This window comes from Hyaena hyaena, unplaced genomic scaffold, assembly GCF_003009895.1.
Source record: "Hyaena hyaena isolate Hyena2069 unplaced genomic scaffold, ASM300989v1 scaffold_793, whole genome shotgun sequence".
In the NCBI taxonomy this organism is placed as follows: domain Eukaryota; kingdom Metazoa; phylum Chordata; class Mammalia; order Carnivora; family Hyaenidae; genus Hyaena; species Hyaena hyaena.
In genome coordinates, this window is record NW_024081426.1 from 603275 (window position 1) to 627456 (window position 24182).

The 24182-nt window shown below is 46.8% G+C and overlaps 1 protein-coding gene across 1 annotated transcript in view; it reads right to left on the reverse strand.

The window, feature by feature from the left end:
* ASTN1 (astrotactin 1) overlaps positions 1-24182 on the reverse strand; it is a 189172-nt gene that overhangs the window by 78636 nt on the left and 86354 nt on the right. Inside the window, 6 exon segments of the mRNA XM_039219144.1 lie at positions 1710-1837; positions 3204-3398; positions 6282-6448; positions 14921-15071; positions 15572-15709; positions 22785-22859. Coding sequence (XP_039075075.1) covers positions 1710-1837; positions 3204-3398; positions 6282-6448; positions 14921-15071; positions 15572-15709; positions 22785-22859 — 854 coding nt within the window.

Below are 24182 nucleotides of genomic sequence, written 5' to 3' on the forward strand. Positions count from 1 at the left end.
TCCTCTGTGTCCTCCTGGTCCAGTGACTGAAGCAGAGTCCCCTCACCTCCACAGTAAACTACTACCTGTGAGGTCTCAGTGGATGTTTAAACAGGAGACATTCTTTGATGTGGAACCTGTCCAGTTTGTGTGTGTACACCTCCCTTCCCATGCATTTTACACACACACACACACACACACACACACACAAACACACACACACACACGGAAGTATTGCTCAGCAAATGACATGGAGATGAGAAAACCAGACTGCCTACCACTAGAGATGGAAGCACCAGGTATATTCTACAAACTTTACAAATACGAATTTATTTATTCCTTATTCTATGGGAAGACATTTTTATATTCATTTTCACAGGTAAAAATATCGAGGCAGAGAAGGTAGGCAATTTGTCCAAGATCATACAGCCAGGGAAGGGTGGAGCTCAGCTAACAGGCTCCAGAGACTATGCTATTAATTACTACGCAATACACCCTCAGACAGATGCACTTCTAATCTGGTTCAGGTCTTAAATAAAGTTTTGAACATAAGGTCATGAACTTGATATCCTGAAAAGTTTTGCCCTCCGCACAACCCATTCTTCAGGAAAGGGAAGGAAAAGGGAAGAAAGGTATAAGATGGGGGAGACACAGAACAAGGAAGGGAGAAGAAGAATGGAGAAATGAGCACAGCAGTAGTGTGACTAAACTCACATCCAGCTTTATAGTAACTGACGTTGAGTTCCTGGTCGGCTGTCCCTTACGGGTCCATTGGACCTTTTGAAGTGTCTTCTTCAGTCCAGGAGGTTCCAACAGGGGAGGACTCCAAAGGCCCAAAATGGAGGCACATTCCCTGAGGTTCCTGACTCTTCCAATCAACCCATACTTTAGCTCCATAATGAGCCCAGGGGAAGAATGCCAGAGGGCTCAAAATGGCATTGAGGGCCATCATCTACAACTTATGATGAGACCCATGAGCCCCCAAGAGACTGACTGCACTGTCTAAAGTCACACAGCTAGAGAGAAGCAAAGCTGTGACTCAAAGCCAGGGTCATTTGACAATAAAACTCTACCATTTTCTCCTCCCTCATGCTGGTCCATAAGTACCTGCCAGGGAACCCAGTAGTCCCAGTGACAGACATCTAGGCTTTGCTAGCCATCCACCTTCTCTCTGACTTCACTGTCTCAAATCCACCAAGACCTCTGAACTGTTACATATCTGCTATGTGATTTGTTTTCAAAGCATCCCAATGAGACTAGCAGGGAAAAGTATTAATACTACTATTTTTTTTTTTTTTGCAGATGATCATATAATAATATTAGCAATTTTAGTGACAAATAATCCTACTAGTGTTTCAGGATTAAGTTTTTATTGTTTATCATGGAAATTACTCACTGATTTCTTTTTTTTTTTAAATTTTTTTCTTAACATTTATTCATTTTCTGAGAGACACAGAGAGAGTATGAGCAGGGGAGGGGCAGAGAGAGGGAGGCACAGAATCCAAAGCAGGCTCCAGGCTCTGAGCACCAGCACAGAGCCTGACGCAGGGCTTGAGCTCACAGACCAGATCATGACCTGAGCTGAAGTCAGATGCTCAACCAACTGGGCCACCCAGGCGCCCCGGCTGGTTTCAAAACCAAAGTAAGTGAGGTCAAGAGTCTTCGTTTTATGAAACTGTCAGGAGCTGCCTGGTTTTTGCCAGTTGAGTAAGGGCAGGAGACACACTCACCTGTCAGGAAGTCAGGGTCAGGGGTGGGCTCTGAGATTTCCTCCAGACACTGATTCTCCAGGGGAACAGTGGCCACCACAAGACCATCTGGCAGTTGCTGGTCTAAACCCCGAGCAAAATTGTTTTGCCTGGAAACAGAAGCAGTTGGTCATTTCTGAAGGTTAAGGTGAATCCCACTTCTTGGTGGGCAATCTAGATCTCAACCTACAATAAAAAAATTCTTCCTGGACCTAAAGGTTTCCCTCCTCCTGAACCCCACTTGCTGGACATGTCTGCAGTAGGACAGGATATAAGAGGTAGGGTAAAGGCTGGGACAGAAGAGACATAAATCAGCTGAAAAGGTAATTCAGAAGACAGAACATTCTTCCCATCCCAGGCCCTACCCCCTGATCCCCACTCCACAAGATCTGGGCATATACTGAGAAGATTCCAGCCACCACAAGATTAGTTTTGACATCTTGCTTGCCATTGGCAAATGAAGTCCCAGCCTAAAAGGGGAAATATTAGTAAAGTCTACTGTCTGTAACAGAAAAGCAACTGATTCCAAGAACTGGCTTGGGTATTTACTATTGGTTTGCTTATAAGGGTCCAGGCCTAGGATGTTATCAATTGCTGTCCATATTGTAACATCCTCCTCTTCCTCCTTCTCCTCCTCATCATTTTATCCTGGGAAGCATGGGCTCTGAGGAAGATGTATTCTAACAGCCTGAGATAAAATAGGAACAGGGGTCAAATGGAGAATCTCCAAGAAATATTCTAAATCAATTTTGCTCTCAGGACCCCCTTATAGTTTTTAAAAAAAACCCACGTAACCTTTGTTTGTTTGGATTTTATCTGTCAACATTTACCATATTAGAAATTGAAAGAGTAATTTTTTAATATGTATTAATCCATCTAAAAATGACAATAACCAACCCATTAACATGAACATATTATGAAAAATGATGAGGGGAGAGGCATTATTTTATATTTTTTGCAATTTTTTAAATGTCTGGCTTGATAGAAGACAGCTGGGTTCTCAGTCTCACATGCAACTTACTGTAATGTACTGTTAGGGTTGAAGTGAATGAAGAAAATCCAATCATTTTTAGTTGGAAAAGGCAGGACCTTGCATATCTCCTGAAAGGATCTCAGGGACCCTCAGGATCCTTGGGCCACACTTGAGGACCACTATTCTAGACTGGCTCAAACTGATTCTTCCACTCAGGGCAAAACAGAACCTGAGGGTTCTCTGGTGGCTCCCATGGAAAATCTTGCAGTCCCTGCCTGGGCAAGATAGAAATTTACTTAACACTATGTTGTTCACCCTGAGGAAGCATGGTTCCCAGATTCTGGAAAGAGGAGAAGAGCATGGGAGAGAACACAACCTGTCCTTTTAGGATCCTGTTCCCCTTGCTGCAAGATATAAAAGCTTTAGGATGACTTGAAAGCTCTTCCCGGAAGAAGACCCATCAATGACACGGAATAGATCAGTTCTACAGACACAAGATTCACCTGAATGTTCCTTTCAGCACTTGCCCAGCAGCGACCTCCTTGGAATGGTTGTTGTAACCAAAGAACATTTCCCCAAAGAGGGTCTGGTTCATGGGAAGCTCCCTGCTTTCCCCACAGTCACCGCCCTCTGGGCAGGTCTCTGCGATGAGCTGGCAAGAGCGTCCATCCACACCAAGCTTGTAATCCTCGATGCACCTACCACGGTGGAAAACTCAAGATAGAAAGCTGTTCCGTCAATGAGATATGCCATCAACTCAACCCAACAGATTGGGAAGAAACACCTCTGGGAAAGTGCTGGGTGGTGAAGATTATGAGTATCCCAGTTTGAGTTTGTCCCCTTAGAACTCAGTCTCTCTTGCCTTTTCTTTGCAGATAAGTGCTTTCAGAGCTCTGGAATGCTTCCTTCTCTAAGTGTATCCTCTCCCTGATAGATCAGGGGAAGAGTCACTGGAGATAAGTTTGCAAGTGAATTACCACATTTAAATCTGAGATATTCTAGAACCTTGCCCCAGAACCATCTATGTGGCCAGACCCTGCATTTGTCTGGAGGGTAAGTAGGCAGCAGAAGGAATGACATTGTGCTTAAGAAATTAATAACCTTCTCATCTAGTCCTGTGACAAGTTAACGAGGAAATTAGAAAGATCAATCATCTTCTGACTGTGTTCTGTTTGAATGTATCCAAACACAAGATCATCCCATATTAAACTCCCCCTCCATTCAGAGTGGCCTTCCTGAACTAAATAGACGCTAGGAATGCCATGTGAACACCTCCTTGGTGTCCCTCCCCATTAAGCATGTACAGTTATTCTAATGGAGGAGCAGTACTGATGTTGGTAAACATGGTTCAATGACCCAGAGGTCATTAATTGGACCTTATTTGTAGTTATATTGAGAAAAATGTAGTCTGTTAGTTCAAGGACTACTTTGATAAACCTGTCATTTAAAAAGCATATTAATTTAATGTGGGTCTCTCCTTAAAATATCCTAGATTTAGAATTTATAGATGTTCATGACATTAAAACACAGCATTTATTACTATTTATGGTAATTGTCATAACAAGATAAAGACCTCTCTTCTATATGGAGGAATAAATAATCACAGTGTTAAGTGGTGGAGAAGCGATGACAGTGCCCTTTACTGGGTGACCTCGGGTGAGCTGATTAAACTCTCTGAGCTTCAGTTTCCACATCTGTAAAAGGCGGAGGAAAGGCTGCTTTGCAAGGCTGTTGAGAAAATCAGTTGAGACAACGACTTAAAGAACTCAGTGTCTCTAGCAAACAACAAACACTCATCAAATCATGCTTATTGTTATCATCAGCAGAGGGACGAATGAGGTCCCTATTACCGCAACTTCAAACCGTTCATATTCCCCATTTGCCATTTACAGATTTGTGTTAACTGGTATGACCAGACCTCTTTAATTTTAAGTGCCTGTGATTTAGTCTTCACATAAAAATGTGAAGTCGTGGAACTCTTTTGGCAGGCTAGATGCAGTGGCTTGGAGAGTGCTAAATTCCCGCACGTACCAGATTCCGACTGGAATCAGAAAGAAAGTCCAGTTAGGAACCTGCTGCATTAGTCCAGGCCACAGATGATGTGACTTGAGACCTTGAGGGGCTCTATGGCTCCAGCCTGAGGCTGGGACAAGACCATGCTGTGGCTCCTTCCTGGAGCCGTAACTGACTGTTTCTGGAAAGAACTGTGAAGCGGGCTGATTCCCTCTCAGTCCCTCCTGAGCATCCTGACAGCTCCCTCTCCCCACTCGCGCCTTCTTCCCGGTGTTCACACACGTGTCCCACCATAAACTCCTTGGAGGGCAGAGGCCAGTCGTCTCTCCTCTATCCTACACCTAACTAGGGTGTCTGCACAAGTCAGATGCTCACATGTTGACTAAAATATTCATGAATGTATCTCTATTAGTTGAAGTGGGCCAACCGTAACAACAGCATTAGAGGGACATTAGAATTTAGATCAAGTTTCCACTTACAGGAGGGAATTTTACAAGAAACTGAAGGTAAAAACTATCAATTGAAAAGAAACCAAATACAACAAAATGCAATAAAATAACACTGCCACCGCACCCAGTAATCCTGTCATGATTATTCAGCAGGCCCTGGCTTTTAGCGACAAGCTAGCATAGCTTCGTTATTATAAACATTGATTTTCATTGCAAGGCTCTTAGATTATGAGATCCTTGCACGGCAAGAGCTGCACGTCATTCATCTGTGCTGCCCAGGGGCTGGCATGGTATGTGGCATAAAGCATACACCCTCCCTGACAGGGGGGAAGACAGGGGTGGGGAGGGCGAGAGGAGGGAGGGAAGGGAAGGAGGGGGGTAGTGAGAAGGGAAGTAGAAGAGAGGACAGGCAAGCAAACTGTGAGTGTACAAGAGTGGGCTAAATCGTTATTTACTTTATAAATATAACATGAAATGGACTTTAAATATAATTCTAGTCAGTGGTGTACATGTACATTTTGCGGGGACCACAGAGAGGGCCTGAATTCTAATCCTGATTTTCCCACTTACCAACTCCCAGTCTTGAGGGAGCCACTTAACCTCACTGTGCCTTGGTTTTCTCCTCTGTAAAATGGGGTGGTGTTGCCTGCCCTGTTTCCTCACACAGTTATCCTGGGAACAAATGAAATGAGGGCTCTGTAACTACACTGAGGAATTAGCTACTCAGTGGGAAGGTGACTACATAAAATACTGGGGCTTTGGGGGCAGAATTTAATAGTTTCCACTCTTCCAAAGATTTCCCCCTCTCCTTCTCTGAGAATTAATTTGTTTTACACAATCTTTTCCAAGCTTTTGGACCATGGAACGCTTTTGTTACAAAACATAGTAACATAATTCCACCGAACACAGTGTGGAAAGTTCCAATATATGCTGGCAATAACTGCGGTCAGGTTCCTCTCCCACAGGGATGGGACTAGACTTTCCCCGAGGGTTCTCTCAACTCCTGACTTTACAAGTGCTACTCTTCCAGTCCTGCAGGTGGCTGGTTCATTTAGATATACTTTGCTGGTTCTGACACTGACCATCCCTCATCCCAGCCTCGCGGGTGGCTCAACTCACCCACAGAACATGAGGATGTTGTACAAAGTGGGCTCATCCGGGAAGGGCGCCATCTGCTGGAGACACAGCTGCTCACAGCCGCCATTGAAGCCATCTGAGCAGTCCACCCCAATGTGGCGGTCGTAGCAGCCAGAGCTGTCCTTCATGGGACTCAGGCCGGACGGGCACTGGCACAGTAAAAAAACATCCACGCAGGGAGGTAAATCAGGGGACTGGGTTCTCGGGGAAGTAGAGTGTAACCACTCATGCCTATTCTTAGCACTCAGCCTTGAAACCATTAACATTGGCAAGTAAGGCACCAATTGCCCACCATGCTGGACTCCCTTTAAAAGCAAGCGATCTCTTTGACATCTTGCTTCTTTTCTCTGGGCACAGATCACACATATTTGCATTAAAGCTAATTCTTCTAAATGAACTAGAAGGGAACATCACAGCAAGATAAGAGTGAGGTGTGCTGGCTCCCAACTGGGTTGAAGTGGTGGGCCAGGATTGAACAACAGCAGAGACTTCTTTGGACTGAGGGAAGGGAGTGCTACTGTTTGCACTTAGTATTAATAGGCATTTTTTTTGTTTGTTTGTTTTAGCATGCAAACATGTTGCCAAGGTTGGTCAGAGAGCCAACAGTGTTGGAGGGGATGGACAGACCCAGGGCTTCTAGCTGGAAGGAGGAAGACTTTCTCTGTGACTCTGGAGGGAGATCTGACTGCTCTCCCAGTGGGAGTGGCCGGACTCACGACCCTCCCACCTCAAGCACACTTGCAAAGGATGCAAGACAAGAGCATCTGCTACAGGAGCACTCACAGGTGCTGTGCTTGGGTTTGGGCTTCATGCCAGTGTCCTGTATGCTCTTATTATGCAACGATTAGCTTCTTTGCACTGCTACATCCTCAGAAAACTCCCCAGGAGTGCCAGCAAAGATAATCCAGACAGAGAGTCAGCCAGAATGCGGGCAAGACAAGGGATTGGTGAACATTGGGAGCCCTTTCATCCACCAGGCCAGGTCTAACTCATAGGTCTTACTCATTCAGCTCTTGACACATCGCCTTGAAGTACATAGCATGATTGGTCCCAACTGACATGTGAAGAAACCGCAGCACAGAAAACTTAAACTTTACCTTCCTAAAGTCCTACTGCTGATCACGGCAGGACCACACCCGAAACCTGGCATGCTGAGGATGGGGGTCCGTGACTCAGCTGCCCCATCATTAGCTTACACAGCGATCCGTCTCCTGCACAACAGTCACTGTTTATTGAACACTTACTAGGATCTGGGCATTATGGTGGTGCTCTGGGTGTTTTGTCTCCCATCACCCTATAGGATCCTCATTTAATACATGTGGAACCCATTAACATGGCCAATTAATGCATGAACTCACTGCACTGGAGTCCACCAAAAAAGTCAATGAATGTTTTGCCTTCCTGCTTCTTCTGTCTGTTCAATAGATTCTGCACATTTGTACTACAGTGGCTCCTTTTCACACAGGCTGCAAGAGGGGCTAATAACTTGCTCAGGGTCAAGCAGCTTAGTATGGGGCAAGCTGGGGGTCTGTCTAAAGATGACCTGCTTTTAATGACTGTGCTACACGTATACTGTCAACTCATGAACACACTCCTCCAAAATCCAAACCAAACCGAAAAAGCTTTCAAAGCTTGGTGGAATGGTGTTAACCCTCCCCACCCTCCTCGTGCCCTGCTGCCTGGCTGCATCTTTTTCTTGACTGCCAAGCACTTTGGCCTAGGAGCCCAGGGCTGCCACAGGTGTGCCTGGGAACCCCTCCCTTCCGCCCCTCCTCCCAAGATCACAGCAGTATTTGCTGACACTAATGTTGCAATTTCCCAAACAAATGGCCCCTCTGTGGGCCCACCAGGCTACCAGGCTGACCCATCCCCTTCCTCCCCATGAAGCCAGCTGGAGTGCTGGAAGGTGAGGTTGTTCAAAGCCGCATCCAAGGGCTGCACCATGCGGTGCAGACCCAGATGTTCCAGATGATGGTAAACAAGCAAACGAGGCAGCTGAGGATGGCAACCCATGTTTTGTTAGTGCCCCCACCCATCCACTGCCTTGGCCATCCAGCTGTTAGGCCAGCTGTGCCACCAGAAGGGAGCAGGCTTCACCACTGTGAGGCTGCCCAGGTATGGATGTGGAAGTCTGATCAGAATTCAACGGGCTGCCCTGGTTGCTAGGAGTCCTTTTTCTTTTTTCCCTTCTGTAAAGCTTGAGAAAAGCCATCAAAGTAGAGACAAAGCCAGTCCTCCTACTGTTCCCACCTCATGTGGTTTCAACTCTTGCATCTGCGAGCTCACCAGCCAGGACTCCCACCTTCCCAACCGCCTGCTTCCCCCCCCCCCCCCCCCCCCCCCCCCCCCCCCCCAATGCTCCATCAAGCATGATTCCTGACAAATACTTCACCAAACGAAAAGCCCAAGCAGGCTTTGTTCCAGAATTCCAAAGCTTGGCATATCCACAACTTGCCTGGCCCTGATGTCTGCATGCCCACGGCGATGCCAAGCTGGACCACCTGACATTTATACTCTCTCGGGAATTGTGGAGACAAGATAGCTAGCTGCCTGGTCCCAGTTGCATTTTTTTTGTTCTTACAAGCAAAGCAAAAATAACAACAGCTATCGGGAGTTAAGCAATTCCATGTGCAGGACAATCAATATATATTTTCTTCAATCGCAACAACACAGACAGACTTTTTTCACCTCATTTTACAGACGAGCAAACTTAGACTCAGAAAGATTAAGGAGTGCCTTGCTTAAGGTCACAGGAGTGGGAACTGGCAGAATCAGATTTTGGAACTAGATCTATTTGACCTCAAAGCTCATGTCTGTCTCTTCTACTCTGCTGTGCTGCTTCTCAGGTGTGGGAAAACGTGGGCTCATTGGAATCCCTAATGAAATAAAGTCAATCCAATACATCAACAGGTAAAGCAGTCTGGTAGATTTGTTGTTTGTTCGTTTGATTGTTTTGAGCAACACAGTACACTCTGGCATCAATTATGGACTTGCAGGTTTAGCCTAATAATCTTTTTATTTCTCTTTCTCTCTGTGCTTCTCACTACTCTTTCTCTTTCACACACACACACACACACACACACACACACACACTCCATATTATGGGTGCATAAGGCAAAAATGCTCAAAATGTCCAGAGCAATGACCCTGAAGGCAAGACAAGATCCTCAATCACTGAAAAAGATGCAATTATCTTCACTGTGCTGTAACTCACTTGGTCTGCAGTTCAGGGAAAAATATTTTTGAAAGATTTCCAGGAACAAAAGGCTGAAGCTGAAAATACAGTTTTCTTCTCAACCCTGGTTGAACCAGAGCACCTGTTCTCCAACAGGTCTGATCCATCAAGTTTCCCACGGCAGACATTTGTTTTTGGTTTTGCCCACATGTTACTTGTACTGTTGTGGTCACATTCTGGACTCCTCAAAATCTGCATCTAAATACAAATTAAACTACTGGCCCCAAACCATGCCTTCTTAGAAGTATTTGCAGCCAGAACCCAGCTGTCAGGAGAGAATTCCGCCTCCAGGAGGAGTTGGTATTTTCTCTTGGCAAGTATTGGCCATTCTCATCTCTTGGCTTGTGGACAATCTCTCCACTTATTTCTTAAAAGAGAACTGTGCTCAGGATTAAGCCCCAAGGTCATATATGAACCCCTCTTGGCATAGGTTACATTTAGCAGTCCCAGAGCCTTTATAAACAAGAGGTTTATAAAGAAAACTCCATTTATAAAAATGGCAACAACCTTCCCCCATTGAGAAGGTCTAATAAATGAGCTCATATTTTAGCGACCACTAAAATACACAAGGTTAATCATCTTTCATGAGATGCTCATGGCTTCTTGACTTATTATTGGTCTAAGGCATCATTTGCTAATGAGATTAAAATGATTTCTCCCCTCCCATTCAACTCCTTTTCTTCACTGTCTCTTCCTTCTTTTCCTACCAGTGATTTTTGGTTGATTAATTACTTAGGAGTCTAGTCAAATCTCACTAGGCCTGAGACACACACCCTTTTGTTCCAGATCACAAGGCAGATGCACTGTTAGCAGATGAATAGGAGTGATGGACACATGAGCGTGTTCGGGGCCCCGGGGCGGGGGGAAGGGGAAGAGGAATATTTTCCCTCAGCTGTACCTGCCTTGTCTTACCTGGATGATTCGTAAGATATCCACCCATAATGCCTACTCAAAACAAGCTCCCTCTTCCTATGTCATAATCTTCCTTTTACAAATAATGATTTCCCTGACTTTTTGATGGGCTCTGACAAACCAACCCAAGCCATGCAAGACTTCTCCCAGGGGGAACATTTAGTGGAATTAAATTTATGTTTCAGCTTCCTGCCCTGAAGGAAGGCCTCTGAAGCATAGGCTTTTGCTTACCGTCCTATGGTCATCTGTAATGGTCTCTGCACATCTGCGCTCCAGTAGAGGTGAAATGACACATTTCGTGGGAAACCATTGTGGACAGCATGTCGACAGAAGGGCGGTAGGGTCACTGGGTAATTCAAAGCTCATTAGAGCATAATGCTCTGGCAGCCAAGGTCATGTGTTCATTACACGAGAAAGCAGGACAGCTGACCCCTTGCCTTCCAAGGCCACGGTCTGCTCACCTAAGCACACGCAGATAGCGCACAAAGCAAAGGCATTTTGGGGGCCACTTTCAGGATGAGTGTGAAGATGAGGAAGCAGCAGTAGAGCATGGGCTTCCCATTATTCTAGAGCACTGGAAATAATTTTCAAACCTTCTAAGTATTTTAACTTAAACCTCAATAGGTAGGCTGGGTGAGAATGAGGGTGCCCTGGCTCAAGCTGGGAGTGGGGATCAGCATCCTGCCCACCAAGTCCACCCCAACCCCACTGCCATCTCCCACCTGTGGCCCCCCCAAGGATGTCAGCAATATAACCTCCGGAGCCTGTGAATGTGTCTCCTTACACAACAGAAGGTGCTTTGCAGGTCAAGGTGAGATGGGGACATTACCCTGGTTTATCCAGGTGGATCCAACATCACCACAGGAGTCCTCAAAAGTGGACAAGAGAAACCGAAGATCAGAGAGCAGGTGCTACAGGAGAATGGCCAGAAAAAGTGCAATGCAGCTGGCTTTAAAGACACAGGAAGATGAACACAAGCCAAAACCCAAGGGCAGACTCTGGAAGTCAGAAAGGTCAAGACAGTGGAGTCTCCGCTGGAACTTTCAGAAAAGAATGCAGCCTTGCAGATACCCAATTTTAGCCCCATGAGACTCGTGTTGCATTCTCACCTACAGAACTGTACGATAATAAATGAGTATTGTTTTCAGCCACTAAACCCATGGTCCTGTTGAAGCAACAATAGGACACCGATACAGTCACTTCGCAGGACCTTATGGAACGTCACAGAACACAGAGCCACTGCTTTGGTGCTTTCCATGGAGGGACTACAGCTCCCACCTGGGCACAGTAAGCACATGGGCAGAAATAAGACCCAAAGTTATCAGCAGCGGGGGGCTGACCTCTGCTCGGGGAGCCTTCCCAAAGTTTCCACAATCCCTGCTTTGGGAGAGTGGTCCAGTTTGGAACCAAGTGATGGGGTTTCCACAGGTCCATGCCTTTCACGGGCATTTGTTTCCCCGTCCTCAGAGACAACATAAACAATAGGGCAATTAACTGGGTAGCAATTAACCCTGTGGGAGTCCATGCATAACTGAGAAACGTGTCCTGTCTTCCTAGAAAGAATGAAGATTGAGCGGGCCCCAGTGCACTGGCCCCGCCCGTCTGGCTTGCAGCCAATCAGTAAAATACACAGGTACCTCCTCTGGTCCCACATCCCCTCCCTGCCCCTCTCCCAGGTTCCCTCAGGCCCCGTGTGTTCGGGGTTCCTCATCTCTTTCTCCGTCCATGAAAACATGCTGTTCCTGAGAAGGCTTCCAATCCGGCACCCAGAGAACTGAATGTCAGGGTTTATGTGGAGAGGTGAATGGTAGCCTGAATCTCCCAAACAGCAGTTTGGTGCCACCAAATGCCTCTGTCTCTGGTCCACACCTCCAGATGACCCTGGACGGCTCTGCTATCACATCAGGCCTCTTGCCCAGTACTGGTGTCCAGCTCAGCTCACCGTAAATCCCTGATCTACTTCTCAGGAGGATCACAAGGGTCGAGATGTGACACATCGGCTCTCACCCGTAAGTCCTCAGGTCTCAGGGATCACGTGCTTGATGGCCAAGGAAAAACAGTCCATTGAATGGCCTGCCAGTCACCCGGCCCCGCCTCCCTCCAACAGCCACGTGGACCAGTGACTTCAAAGTATTATGCTAATCCCAAGCACTGGTATAATTGGGTGACTTTCTGCCGCGGCTCCAATTCTAAAACGCAGCGGCCTTATTGCAAATGCATATTCATCGGAACTATTCCTGCTAGCTTCGTCTCACAGATTACAGTGTTAAAAGTACAAAAATACACCAGCAAGGCTACGTGCCAAATAAAAGGGGCTAGGATCACCAACAGAAGGCACTTGACAGGCCACCATTCCGGGCTCAGGAAAGGGGAGGAGACAGAGGGCATGTCATGTGCAAGTGTATGAAGGTGTGAGCGCGCTCCGATTCAGCTGGGGCTGGCTGGGGCCGGAGCGGGGAGCATACTCACGTACGTGCACACACAGTGTTTCAGTGCTCAGAATGACCCAAGAGAGTGGCAAGGGATGAAAGGTTGAAATCTGAATGGAGAAATGCAGGTTGAATACTAGGGAAAGATGTGTCTCAGCTGGGAGCTCCATTAGAGGGTGAAATTGTCTCCTGAGAGACCCAGTTGGGAAGCTCGTTGCTTAAGACGTCTGAAAGTGGACCAGCCAAAAGGAGGCGAGCCCTGGCGGACACCAACATACCTCCTGGCCGCCTCTGGAAGGCAGAACCCACAGAGCACTTCTCTTTGTCCTTGCCCGGTGGTCCTCTATTCTGCCTTCCCTTCCTTTGATGGACGGGCTAGGTCTCCGCCTACCTGCCCCCTCAGCTCTCTCCCTTTTCTTTTCTTCACTTTCTTTCCTTCCTCACATGAATCAGGCTCCTGTCAGCTGCTGCCTGATCTGTGAAAGTCGGGGGAGGCCTTAGGGCAGTGAGGGTCCCACCCTGCATCCCAGGCGCATATCTGCCTTTAATGGAGCACAGCTCTCAGAACGAAGCAGGTGCTCAGAGACCGGGAAGAGGGTGTGTGAAAGCGGGATTCGGCCCAGCCTCCTCACAGCTTGCCCCTGCCCCCGATCCCATTCCTGGAGCACGGCTGTCAGACTGGGAAGCGAGATGAGGCACCGCAGTCTCCCTGAGCTGGAGGCTCCTGACCCTGCCCCCGAAACACAGCAGAACTATGCGTCTCAACAAGCCATCGCTCCCTCTCCTTTCTGCCCACTTTATGTCTGGCTTTCCTGCCTTCCTTCTTTGTCCTCTCCTCTCTGTGAGGACGGCATCATTCTGCCCTTGAAAAGAAAGGAGGGCTAGCAACAGACAACAGTGCTGCTGGGCATGAAAACGCCAATATTAATTAAAGGCCCCGGCAGCTGATGGCTTCATCTGCTCCTGCCTCCATTTACCTGCATCTGCTCCTGCCTCCATTTACCTGCATGGTGCAGTCCCCACAGTGACTTTATCCACAGTGCAGGAGCTCTCTTAGTCCGCTCTTGACTTTTTAGGTCCTAGCATCACATGTTTCACAAGTAGGCAAAGTCCCCAGAGCCAACAACAAAGTAGAAAACCACCTTCGGTGAAGGTTCATTGCTATGGTCGCAAAGGAGACATATTTTTATTTTTCTCCTCCATTCCTGGGGTAACTTAACTTCTTTCATCATTCTGGCCTGAGGTAGGTTTCTCCTAAAATCTCCTATTACAGTCAGTGTGATTTGACCCTAGACTACGATAGAATTTCCTATTATGGTCAATACCGTCTAATTCCTATCAGAGTCAATGTCCTACTGTTAAGCAGCTAATTAATTCTCAAATTGTTTGGAGGTAACCCTTGCCAATGAGATTGTAAGACTGGAAACAAAGAATCCTGCTCTATAATTCATGAAATTTCACTAGGATAGCTATAGTACATATAGCAGGTGCTACAAAATTTCTTCTTGATTGGTTAGTGATTAGTTTCTCATCTCTGTCAAGAGAAAATTCATAATTTAGACTACATGGTGGTTGACAATGAGGGAGGGATCATTTTGACCTTCTCTCTCTTTTTTAAAGTTTATTTATTTATTTTGAGATACAGAGCAAGTGAGCAGGGGTGGGTCAGAGAGAGAGGGAGAGAATCCCAAGCAGGCTCTGCACAGTCAGCATGGAGCCTGACGTGGGTCTCAAACTCACGAACAGTGAGATCATGACCTGAGCTGAAATTAAGAGTCAAATGCTTAGGCGAATGAGCCACCTGAGTGCCCCAACCTTATCTCTCTTCTTTCTTAAAGATTTTATTTTTAAGTAACCTTTATACTCGATGTGTAGCTCAAAGTCAAGACCCTGAGATTAAGAGTCACACGCTCCACCTACTGAGCCAGCCAGATGCCTCATCTTATATTCACAGTATATTTGCATCACAGTATGTATATGCATTGTCTTATCCTGTGTGCCCCCCGACCCACCCTGGAATCCGAAGCCTGATGGGGCAGACGTACCATGCAACCAGTGGAGTCCAGCTTGCGGTCTGAGATGCACCGGAAGTTCTTACTGCAGCCCCCATTGTCCTTGCTGCAGTCGCGCACTGGCCCAAAGGAATCTAAGAGAACCTCCAGGCTGTCAAAGGAGGATGAGGTCATCAACTCCTCTCTGTGGGGAGACACAGCGGGAGGGGGGCAGGAGTCAAGGCAACTCCAGGTACAACAAGTAGCATCACATTCCAAGTCACCTGCATCATGTCTCACTCTCACGAAAATTAAAGTTCAACCACATTCTGGGCCTTGAACTAACAAATTATGGACATTCTCCATATCTGGGAAATGAGCCAAGGCTGTAATGCCTGGTCAAAGAAGGAGGTCTAAACTTGGGTGAGGAAATTAACATTTTATTGCCTGTCAGTCCTTAGGGGATGTGGGAAGTGCTTACAAACTCTAATTTTATGTCCTCTCCCAGAGCATGAGCCTTGGGGTGTGCAGTATTGACCCAGATAGAGTAGACCCTGGCACTGCTTACAGGGAATCTGAAGGCAGCCCGCCAGCTTCTCCTTTCAGCTCATCAAGATTCCTTTCCTAGCTCCTTGCACCTGCCAGTAGTTCCTCACTCAGCACCCCAAGCCAAACGTGGCCCCGGCATCCTGAGCCCAGACTCACCTGACCTCCACGGCGTCCTCCATCACTGTCATGTCCGTCTTGCACTTTGCTGAAGGGTTGATGGCCAGTTCAGCTGGTGGGATCACAAAACTCTTGCTGAGGGGCAACCACATGCCCTCCCCAAGGGTGTAGGTGAATCTGTAGGGACACCCAACACCAGGTGGTTACGGCTAGGGGAGTAACCACCCCGCCAGCAGACCTGGCCTTCTGCTATCAAGGCCTTCCTTTTCAGCCCTCGCCACCTCTTCAGGAAAGGGAGTTGGCCGCCATTCCATGGATAAGATGATGCACGTGTCCAGCCAGTTGGGGGAACGGATTATGGCGCCCACTCACCAGCTGTTTGAAGTGGTTCTTATCAAGCCCTAAGAAATCAAATTCCAGTTTCCTTCAGATATAAAGCTGGGCTTCCTCAACCCGAAGTCAGATATAATTGGAAGCATTTTAATTGAAGAGACTGGTCTCCCACTGTCCCCAGCCCTCGGACTGCACACCCACAGTGGTAACGACGGCTCCTCCCTGTGCCTGAAGGAACCCTGCAAGGGAAAGGAAGACAGGAGCTCCCCCTTTTCAGGTTGTTGTGTGATGCACACAGAAACGAAGGAAGGCAGCAGCCCCAGGGAAAAGAGAAGAGGAAGAACAGGACAAGCCTGGATATGTTCTCCACACTCCTACCCACACCCTCAGCTAATGGCGGTAGCCCTCAGGAGACAGGGGAGATTGCTGCATTTTTAAAAATTCTTATAACAAGGGCTAAAACGAATAGAAGAATCAATCAGCATTTCAAGGGAGAGCTTAAGGAAATCATGAAAGATTATTTGTTTATTTATTCATTCATTTTATTTCAAAGGCATTCAAATACCCTGTGTTCACAGTCAAAAATAGTCTATGGGATAAAAGCCAGTGTGGGTGGGATATCACAAGGCGGTGGCAGTCTGGCGGCCCCTTCCAACTTACTGTGGAGGGAGGAACAATCGAAGAATGCTTACAATTAAACAGAACCCAGCCCTGGCTCCATCAGCATGCCCGTCACAGAGCCCCACTTCAGAGCCCTGCTCATTCGTCTCCCTTAACCCACAGGATCCCTTCTCCACTCCCTGGGGTTGCTTGAGATGATGCTAGGAAACCAGACGGAGGGCTTGCGATCTTTTATGAGAAACACGACCCCCTCTGGAGTGCCTGCGTGGCTCAGTCGGTTAAGCGTCCGACTTCGGCTCAGGTCGTGATCTCACGGTTTGTGGGTTCAAGCCCCACATCAGGCTCTGTGCTGACAGCTAGCTCAGAGCCTGGAGCCTGCTTCAGATTCTGTTATCTCCCTCTCTCTCTGACCCTCTCCTGCTCATGCTGCCTCTCTTTCTCTCTCAGAAATAAATAAAACATTAAAAATTAAAAAAAAAAAAGAAAAGAAACACCACCCTCTGGAATGCTGGCCGCAGAGAATGCCCACTGACCCAGGCTCGCACGATTTTCACCCACCCCCTGAAGCACAGGCAGCTCTGGGTGCTATAGCAGCTGACAGAAGAGAAGGCGGGTGCCCAGGAGAAAGGCAAAACCACCGAGCAAGTGGGATGCAGCCAGGATTTTAGAGATTGTCCCCTCGTTCCCAACCTCACTCTCGGTCCCCTATTCTGTGACCTGCTGGGTGAATCTCTACATTAAGTAGCACTGAAATAACGGAGATGCTTCTTGCTCTGAAGGATGCACTCAACTCTTCCCATCCATGCGGACAGACGGCAAGAGTTGGGGCTCGGTCTGTGCAGGGATTCAGGGAGGGGTCTGCACAGGTGAGGGAGGCCAGTTAGCAGGGGACAGAAGAGGACACCTGCCACTTCATTCTTCTGTGAAGCAGCTGGCAAAATTGAAGGCATGCCAGTCCCTACAGACACACACACACACACACACACACACACACACACACCACACATACACACACACCCTCATCTGGCAAGATTAAGGAGCCGATTAGGGCAAATGATTGCCCCTAAGTGCCCGGAATCTGAGGTTAAGAGAAGAAGTGGGTTCGGAGGCAACAATATGCAAGGTGCTGCACTGACACTGCATTTCAGAATGGACACTCTTGAGGGCAACGCGACAACAGGCAGGCGGGGGTAAGGACACCACTCATATTATAAATGAGCTATTGTTTCAGAGAGAACATATCCAAGTTTGAATGGTACCAGGGAAGAAGCAGTTTATTTGTTGATTTGGACATAGAGGTGAATTTTTGTTTTCTATTTTGGTTATAAAATTACAAGTTTGCACTGATGTAGAGCAACAAATCTGGGACCTGTAGCTTATAATTTATGAAACAGATTTTGGGAAACAGTTGGCAGTTCTAGTATATTTCTGATGGTTAATTTTTCTTTTGGAAGAGAGAGCTCCATGCCCCTCTGTCTCAGGGCTCCCCTCCTCCTCTGCATTCAGCAACAAACAACTCAGAGGGGAACAGGAAGCCACCTCTTTCCCCAACTGAAACCATTCAACAGCACCCTGGACCTACGGAGCAAAGAGCACATGTCCAACAATGTCATTCCCACCCCCTTCTTCAGCTGCTTCTTTCCCCAAACCCTGCCTCACGTTTTGTCCTTGTACCATGCAATCGGACTGTCATCTCTAAAGTCCCCTTAATTTCCTCACCTCTTTGCCTTTGCTCTTAAGAATCCTTTCTGAATTTGCTTCCCTTTCTTCGCTGGATTCCAGCCATGTTAAGACTCAGTTAAAATCCCCACCCCTTCCAGAAGGCCTGCCAGGACCTGCATACTCAACCTCAGGCTGAACAAGGGACACACTCCTCCATGCACACACACATGGTTCCTGGTCACTCCCGGAGATGGTGACTTGTGCCCATCTTCTCGTGTCCATCATCACTCAGAAGAAAGTGCTCTCTTGTGTGGCAAGGGACGTTTCTCTGCCATCTTGGTATTCGCACTGCCTACCACAAATTTTTGGCCCAAGGAGGTCACTCCATAAATAGTTATGGACTGATCAATAAGGAGATTCAGTCTGTTCCCTAGTTTGCACAGGCTCCAGGGTGGATATAATCTCTGTTGTCAAACTTCAAGGAGAAGTGATAGTGAAGATCACCCTTTACTGAGAGCAGGATATGGGTCAACCTCTGGGTCCAAATGGATTTAGTGGTCAAGATGGATGGTGAGAGACCACCGAAGGGCACAGTAGTTTCTGAGACACAACACTGTACCACATTAACAAGAAAAATAGTGTACTCTTCAATCTCTGGTAGGGCCAAGGAGAAACCCTGTAGAGGAAGTGAAGGCAGAGGTGGCTGAGGCTAACCTCCGTTGAGATCTCTCAACATGGCACATGCTCCATAACGCTGCTCCATGTACCCTCACGACAGTCTTCTCAGGTTGGTCACTTGGCCCCATTTTCCTAATTTGTCAACTAACATTTTAAGGAGTTTGGCCACCTCCCCAAGGTCACCTCTCCTTCAGTGGGAAAGCTGGGGGCTGGTCTGATACACAAGTATGGCTCACAGCAGTTTTCCAGCCCATACTGGCTCATGCCTATGAAATTCTAAAGTTTTCTTTTCTCTGCAAAATTTACAGAGTAACTCCAAAAACCAAATATAGAACAAACTGTCAGAGAAAAAGCTGTGTCCTGAAATCTCATCTGTCCCTCATTCATGTTGATTTGGCAGGAATGACTTCAGAAAGCCACCAAAGAGGAATTGGGAGAGCATCTGGAATGCTTTCCCAAGTTGGGCCTTCTCTTGTGACAGCTGGTGGTGACCACTGCAGTGGATGGCTCAGCTGTAGGCTGAGTCCTGCACACGACACTGTTGAACTCGTATTTGAAACTTCTGTTCAGAGGCAAACTCTTGCCAGAGAGCACTGGGCATAATAAGACTGTCCTCTCACTGTGGCTTGGCATAAAACAGGGTGTGGGGAAACTGATGGCCTGGCATCTCCACTCTTCCCCAGGGCAGGCAGATCCAGAATGAGGTGTCATTCCCAGTGACACAGCTACACACTCGGAAGGAGGGTCTCTGAGGGAGAAATCTAGTCTGCACCAATCCCGCCACCAGAAGATCTAGCGGAATAGCATGACCCTCACCACAATGGAGAGAATGTCTCTGACACTGCACTGGATTTGCTGAAAAGACTCGGTTCAGCTTCCTCGGACCCTCTGAGTCTAGCTTGGGCCCTTCTCAGATTCTTTGGGATTGCAGATTACCAAGGTTGGGTTGGGTATCAAGGTCTTTTATTAATTTGGTTTCAAGTCCTTAGGAAATACCTGAAATGATCAGTTACAGATATTTGCTGGAGATCTACTGTGTTCAAAATCATATATTAGATGTTAAATATTTAAAGCCATAGAGGGTACGACCCCTTCCCTCAAGAAAACAATCATTTCATTGATATAAACAGGCAACTAAAACTAAACATGAGAAAATAATTGACAAATAAATATTACAGTCAGTATGCTATAGATGTCTGGAGTGGGGAAAAGTCATTGTGGGTTTGGAAAAGCTTTAAAGCAATGTTCTTCAATCCTGGATAGAGATCAGAATTACCATGGTGTTTTTAAAAAACTCATGGCCTAATCCCATGTCCCTGAACTTTTCAATTAATTGGTTGATGCCGGGTAAGATCACTTGCCATTTTTGAAGCATGCTGGGATTCTCCTGGAAGATCAGGGTTGGAGAACAATTCTTGGATGAGATTGTAAATTTCTTGCAGTCAGGGGCCATGTCAGTCATATTTGTTTGGTCATATCTACAGCATCTAAACCAGTGCCTCGTAGTGGTAGGCGCTCAGTAGATAACTGGACTTAACTAAGATATGTCCCAGACCATGGAAATGGATAGTGTTTATATTAGGAGAAGAATATATATCCTGCTAGAGGAATGAGGATGAGCAGAAGAGTAAAGTGGGAAGTGTTTATGTTGCCGGGGACAGTGGATCAGGTAGGGAATAGATTTGACCAAGAACAGAAGGTTCTGGGGAGACTGGGTGGCTCAGTCGGTTAAGTGTCTGACTCCTGGTTTTGGCTCAGGTCATGATCTCATGGTTCATGAGTTTGAGCCCCACATTGAGCTCTGCACTGCCAGTGCAGAGCCTGCTTGGAATTCTCTCTCTTTCCCTCTCTCTGTGCCCCTCCTGCTCTCTCTCTCTCAAAATAAATAAACTTAAAAAAAAAAATGGAAGTTTCCATAGGAGAAGAGCAACTTATAAAACAGCCTTGTCCACTGGCATTCAAATGTGGAGAGATTCAAATGTCAGAAATGTGCAGTAGCTTGGAATTCATCAGGATACTAAATCATAGGTGAACAGAATGGCAAGAAAAAGGTCCTTCGCTTATTTAAGAGATTACAGTCACTGGCTGGGTCATGAAATTTTCCAGAGTAGCCACTGGCAGTTGCTTTACTCTGATCCCAGAGTGGTTTGGATTAAAGTTCTTGATACCTAAAATAGGTAAATCCTGACCCATTACTTTTATCGGAGAAAGGCGGGTTCTTGTCATGTGAGGGGACAACAGGACTGATTACCCCACTGGCTCCTGAAATAACTGCAAGGGTCAAGCCATTCAGCTGACCCCTTGATGGCACATGGCTATCACATGTGGCCGGCAGCTAACATGCCTGAAAAAAATAAATGGCACCTGTGGGGATGGAAGCGCAGGTTTGGTACAGGCTCTGCTTTAACAGCAATTTTATTAAGGCCCCTGTTTTTCAAAGTGTTGGTTTCTGACTTTTAGGGGAGAGGAAACTTATCCACATTAATCAGCCGAACTCCACCAGGCTCTCCATCTACCCTTATCTTTATCACCCTTCGAAGGTCTTAGCAGACCGGTGGTAGAAAAAGAAGAAGAAAAGCATCAGCCACATGATAAATCCTTATTGGAAAGTTTAAATGCCCAAGTCATAGTCTAAGGAGTATAGCTGACATCTCGCATAGCATGAGTCCTCAAAAGCAGCCATGAATGTGACTCGGCCTCCCCTGAGAGACACTCAGGAGGGAAAAAGGCAAGGGAAGGCCCGTGAGGAAGTAGTTGTGTAAATCTACACTCTTGCTCTTAAGCATGTCTTCACACTGCAGGGGCCAAACCCAGGCAGTCTGGAGCCAGCAAGGAGAAGGAGCCAGAGGACCTGGGGCAGAGGAGTCGGCTCTAGGGGGCAAATGCAGGAGCAAAATTAACACCTAGGCCAGGCCAGGCTGACAGGGAGGGTCTGGGGAAGGGCCCAGAAAGGGGGCGGAGAATATGAAGACTCAGCACTCTGTAGGGGTGCAGTGGAAAGGAAACATGCTTTCCATTTGCCCCACACTGCCCGCCATTTCTCCCACAGTGCCCTGCATCAGCTTAATGCATCTTCTGACATCAGACCTTCCGGCATGACTATTTACTTCCTCTGTCAGAGGGCGTGCACACGGAGGGACATGTATTCACGCCCATACTACCAGGCCACAGACTATCTCAGGTACTTTGCCAGGAGTCAGCAAATACACATTAAATGAAGGACACGTTGACAAAATAAAGGCATGAGAAGATCTTAGTTTGGAAATAAACTCGTGTTCCAGCTACAGCCTGGTGTGAATTAAACTTCACGAACGTCCAACAGCTCATGGTGGCACCCAAATTCTTCCTCTGCTGGTTGACTTTTCTGGCATGTGCTATTCCCAGGTATGTAGGTAGAAATTTGGGAGGGACTAGAAATATCCAATTTGATTAGGAGGGTGGTAGATAAAAGAAACATAGTAATGAAGTAGAGCTGAGAAAAGGAGGAGGCAGGGGCGGGACAGATTTTGAACAAGACTTGATGAAAAAGGTGCAAATTAGATGCAAAAGGGAGAGGCAGAAACTGACATTAATTGCCTGCTCTGTGCCAGTTACTGCGCCAGGGGCTTTCCCTGCGTTATCTCACACATTCCTCACCACAATAGAACCAGGCAAATAACAATGTAGCCCCATTTAACAAATGCAGAAACTGGAGGCTCCAAGAAGTTAAGTAAATTACTGGGGTTCACAGATGAGGTAAGCAAGGAAGCCAGGACCCAAATAGCATTGTCTGCCCTCAAGAGTTCTCCACCCTGGCACCAGGCGTGAGTACTGGGGCCAGCGCTTTTGTAACGAGGAGGGCAGAACAGCTAAATGTGTTTCCCATTTTCTACTTTATCTAGAGGAAAGAAAGGTCAGTGGGAAGTGGGACATGGGGCTTGCAGACATACATAAAGCAAGTCCCTAGACAGCCACTTACCTGAATATTTTATCAGAAGGCTGTTCTCCCAAAACCAGGTCAAAGCCCCGCTGAAATATTGTGTAAGGCCAAGGCCTAAAAGGAGAAACATCATTCAATTAAAGTCAACTCCACAAACACTCTCTGAACATCGACTTCATGCCAGGCACCATGCCGGGTGCCGGAGACCCAGTGACACAGGGGACCTCGTCCCTGCCCTCAAGAATCCCACTGAGGGGGGCTCTCGCAAGACCCTGAATGCTGGAGCTGGACCCAGAACATGAGCAACATAAAAGTCACTGAACCACCAGGAAAGTGGAATGGAACAGACATGACAACCACAACTCCAGAGGCACTAAAATCATATTAAGATGGACCTCACATGGCAGTGATTCACGGTCCTTCCGACGTAGACTTAACTGATACTTAGCTCTGACTCACTTAAAAAAAAGACAGTCAGCATGATTTCTTGGGAAAGACGAAGCCTCTGGAATCAGACGGTTCTGGGTTCAAACCCTGTTCTGCTATTGGCTTGCTGCGGGCAAGTCATTTACCTTGTTGAGTCTAATTTCCTCTTTGGTAAAAATAGAGTCAGTTACAGCTGACTTCAGACCGCTGTGAAGATTAAGCAAACCTCTTAGGCCAAAGCCACAGCTCATCCAGGGTCCTCAACATGTTCCCTTTCCCTCCTCAAAATTACATGAAGATTCTGGGTCTTTGACAGGGTCCAGAGGTTTTCAAACATTTTAACGCCATTCCTCCAAACAGAAACAATTGAAGTGGTACTTTTTCAATGATTCTTAATACAAGTCTCCCTTCTGAACCTCTAGGTTCTGTCACTTATAATTGAAAGTAACAAAACTATGTTATTCAAATAGTACATATATCTTTTGACTAACCCACATGTCTAACCCCAAAATTATTTGCTCCTGTGAGCTAGACTTAGGAAAGCCTGGGACTGTGTCGGGCACTAGATATTGTACACACTGTATGAACTGAGCCCTCAACCCAATGATTGAGGATTTTGCTGTAGCCATGCCTTTGGTCTTCAAAAACTAGAAAAAGTCAGCAGCATAAAATGACATAATTATGATTTGGGGCTAAATCTAATGCTGGAACTAACCCTGTGGTTGTCAGTGTGAATGCCATCACCCAACAGAGTGCACTTGGGGACATTTATGGTTGCTCTTCAATAACACAATGATTGGAGGACATTGCTGGCATTTAGAGAACTGGGCTAGAATGGCGAGAATCGGACAGCGCTCAAGATAGCTCTGTGCAACAAAGCGTTTCCGTATGTCCTAAGAGCTACAGAATGTCTCACTACACATTTACATAGGTTAAAACTTGCCTATCGTGACCTGAGCCAAGATGCTAACTCCATTGACATATAAGCACAAAGCAGCTTGTACTGTTTTT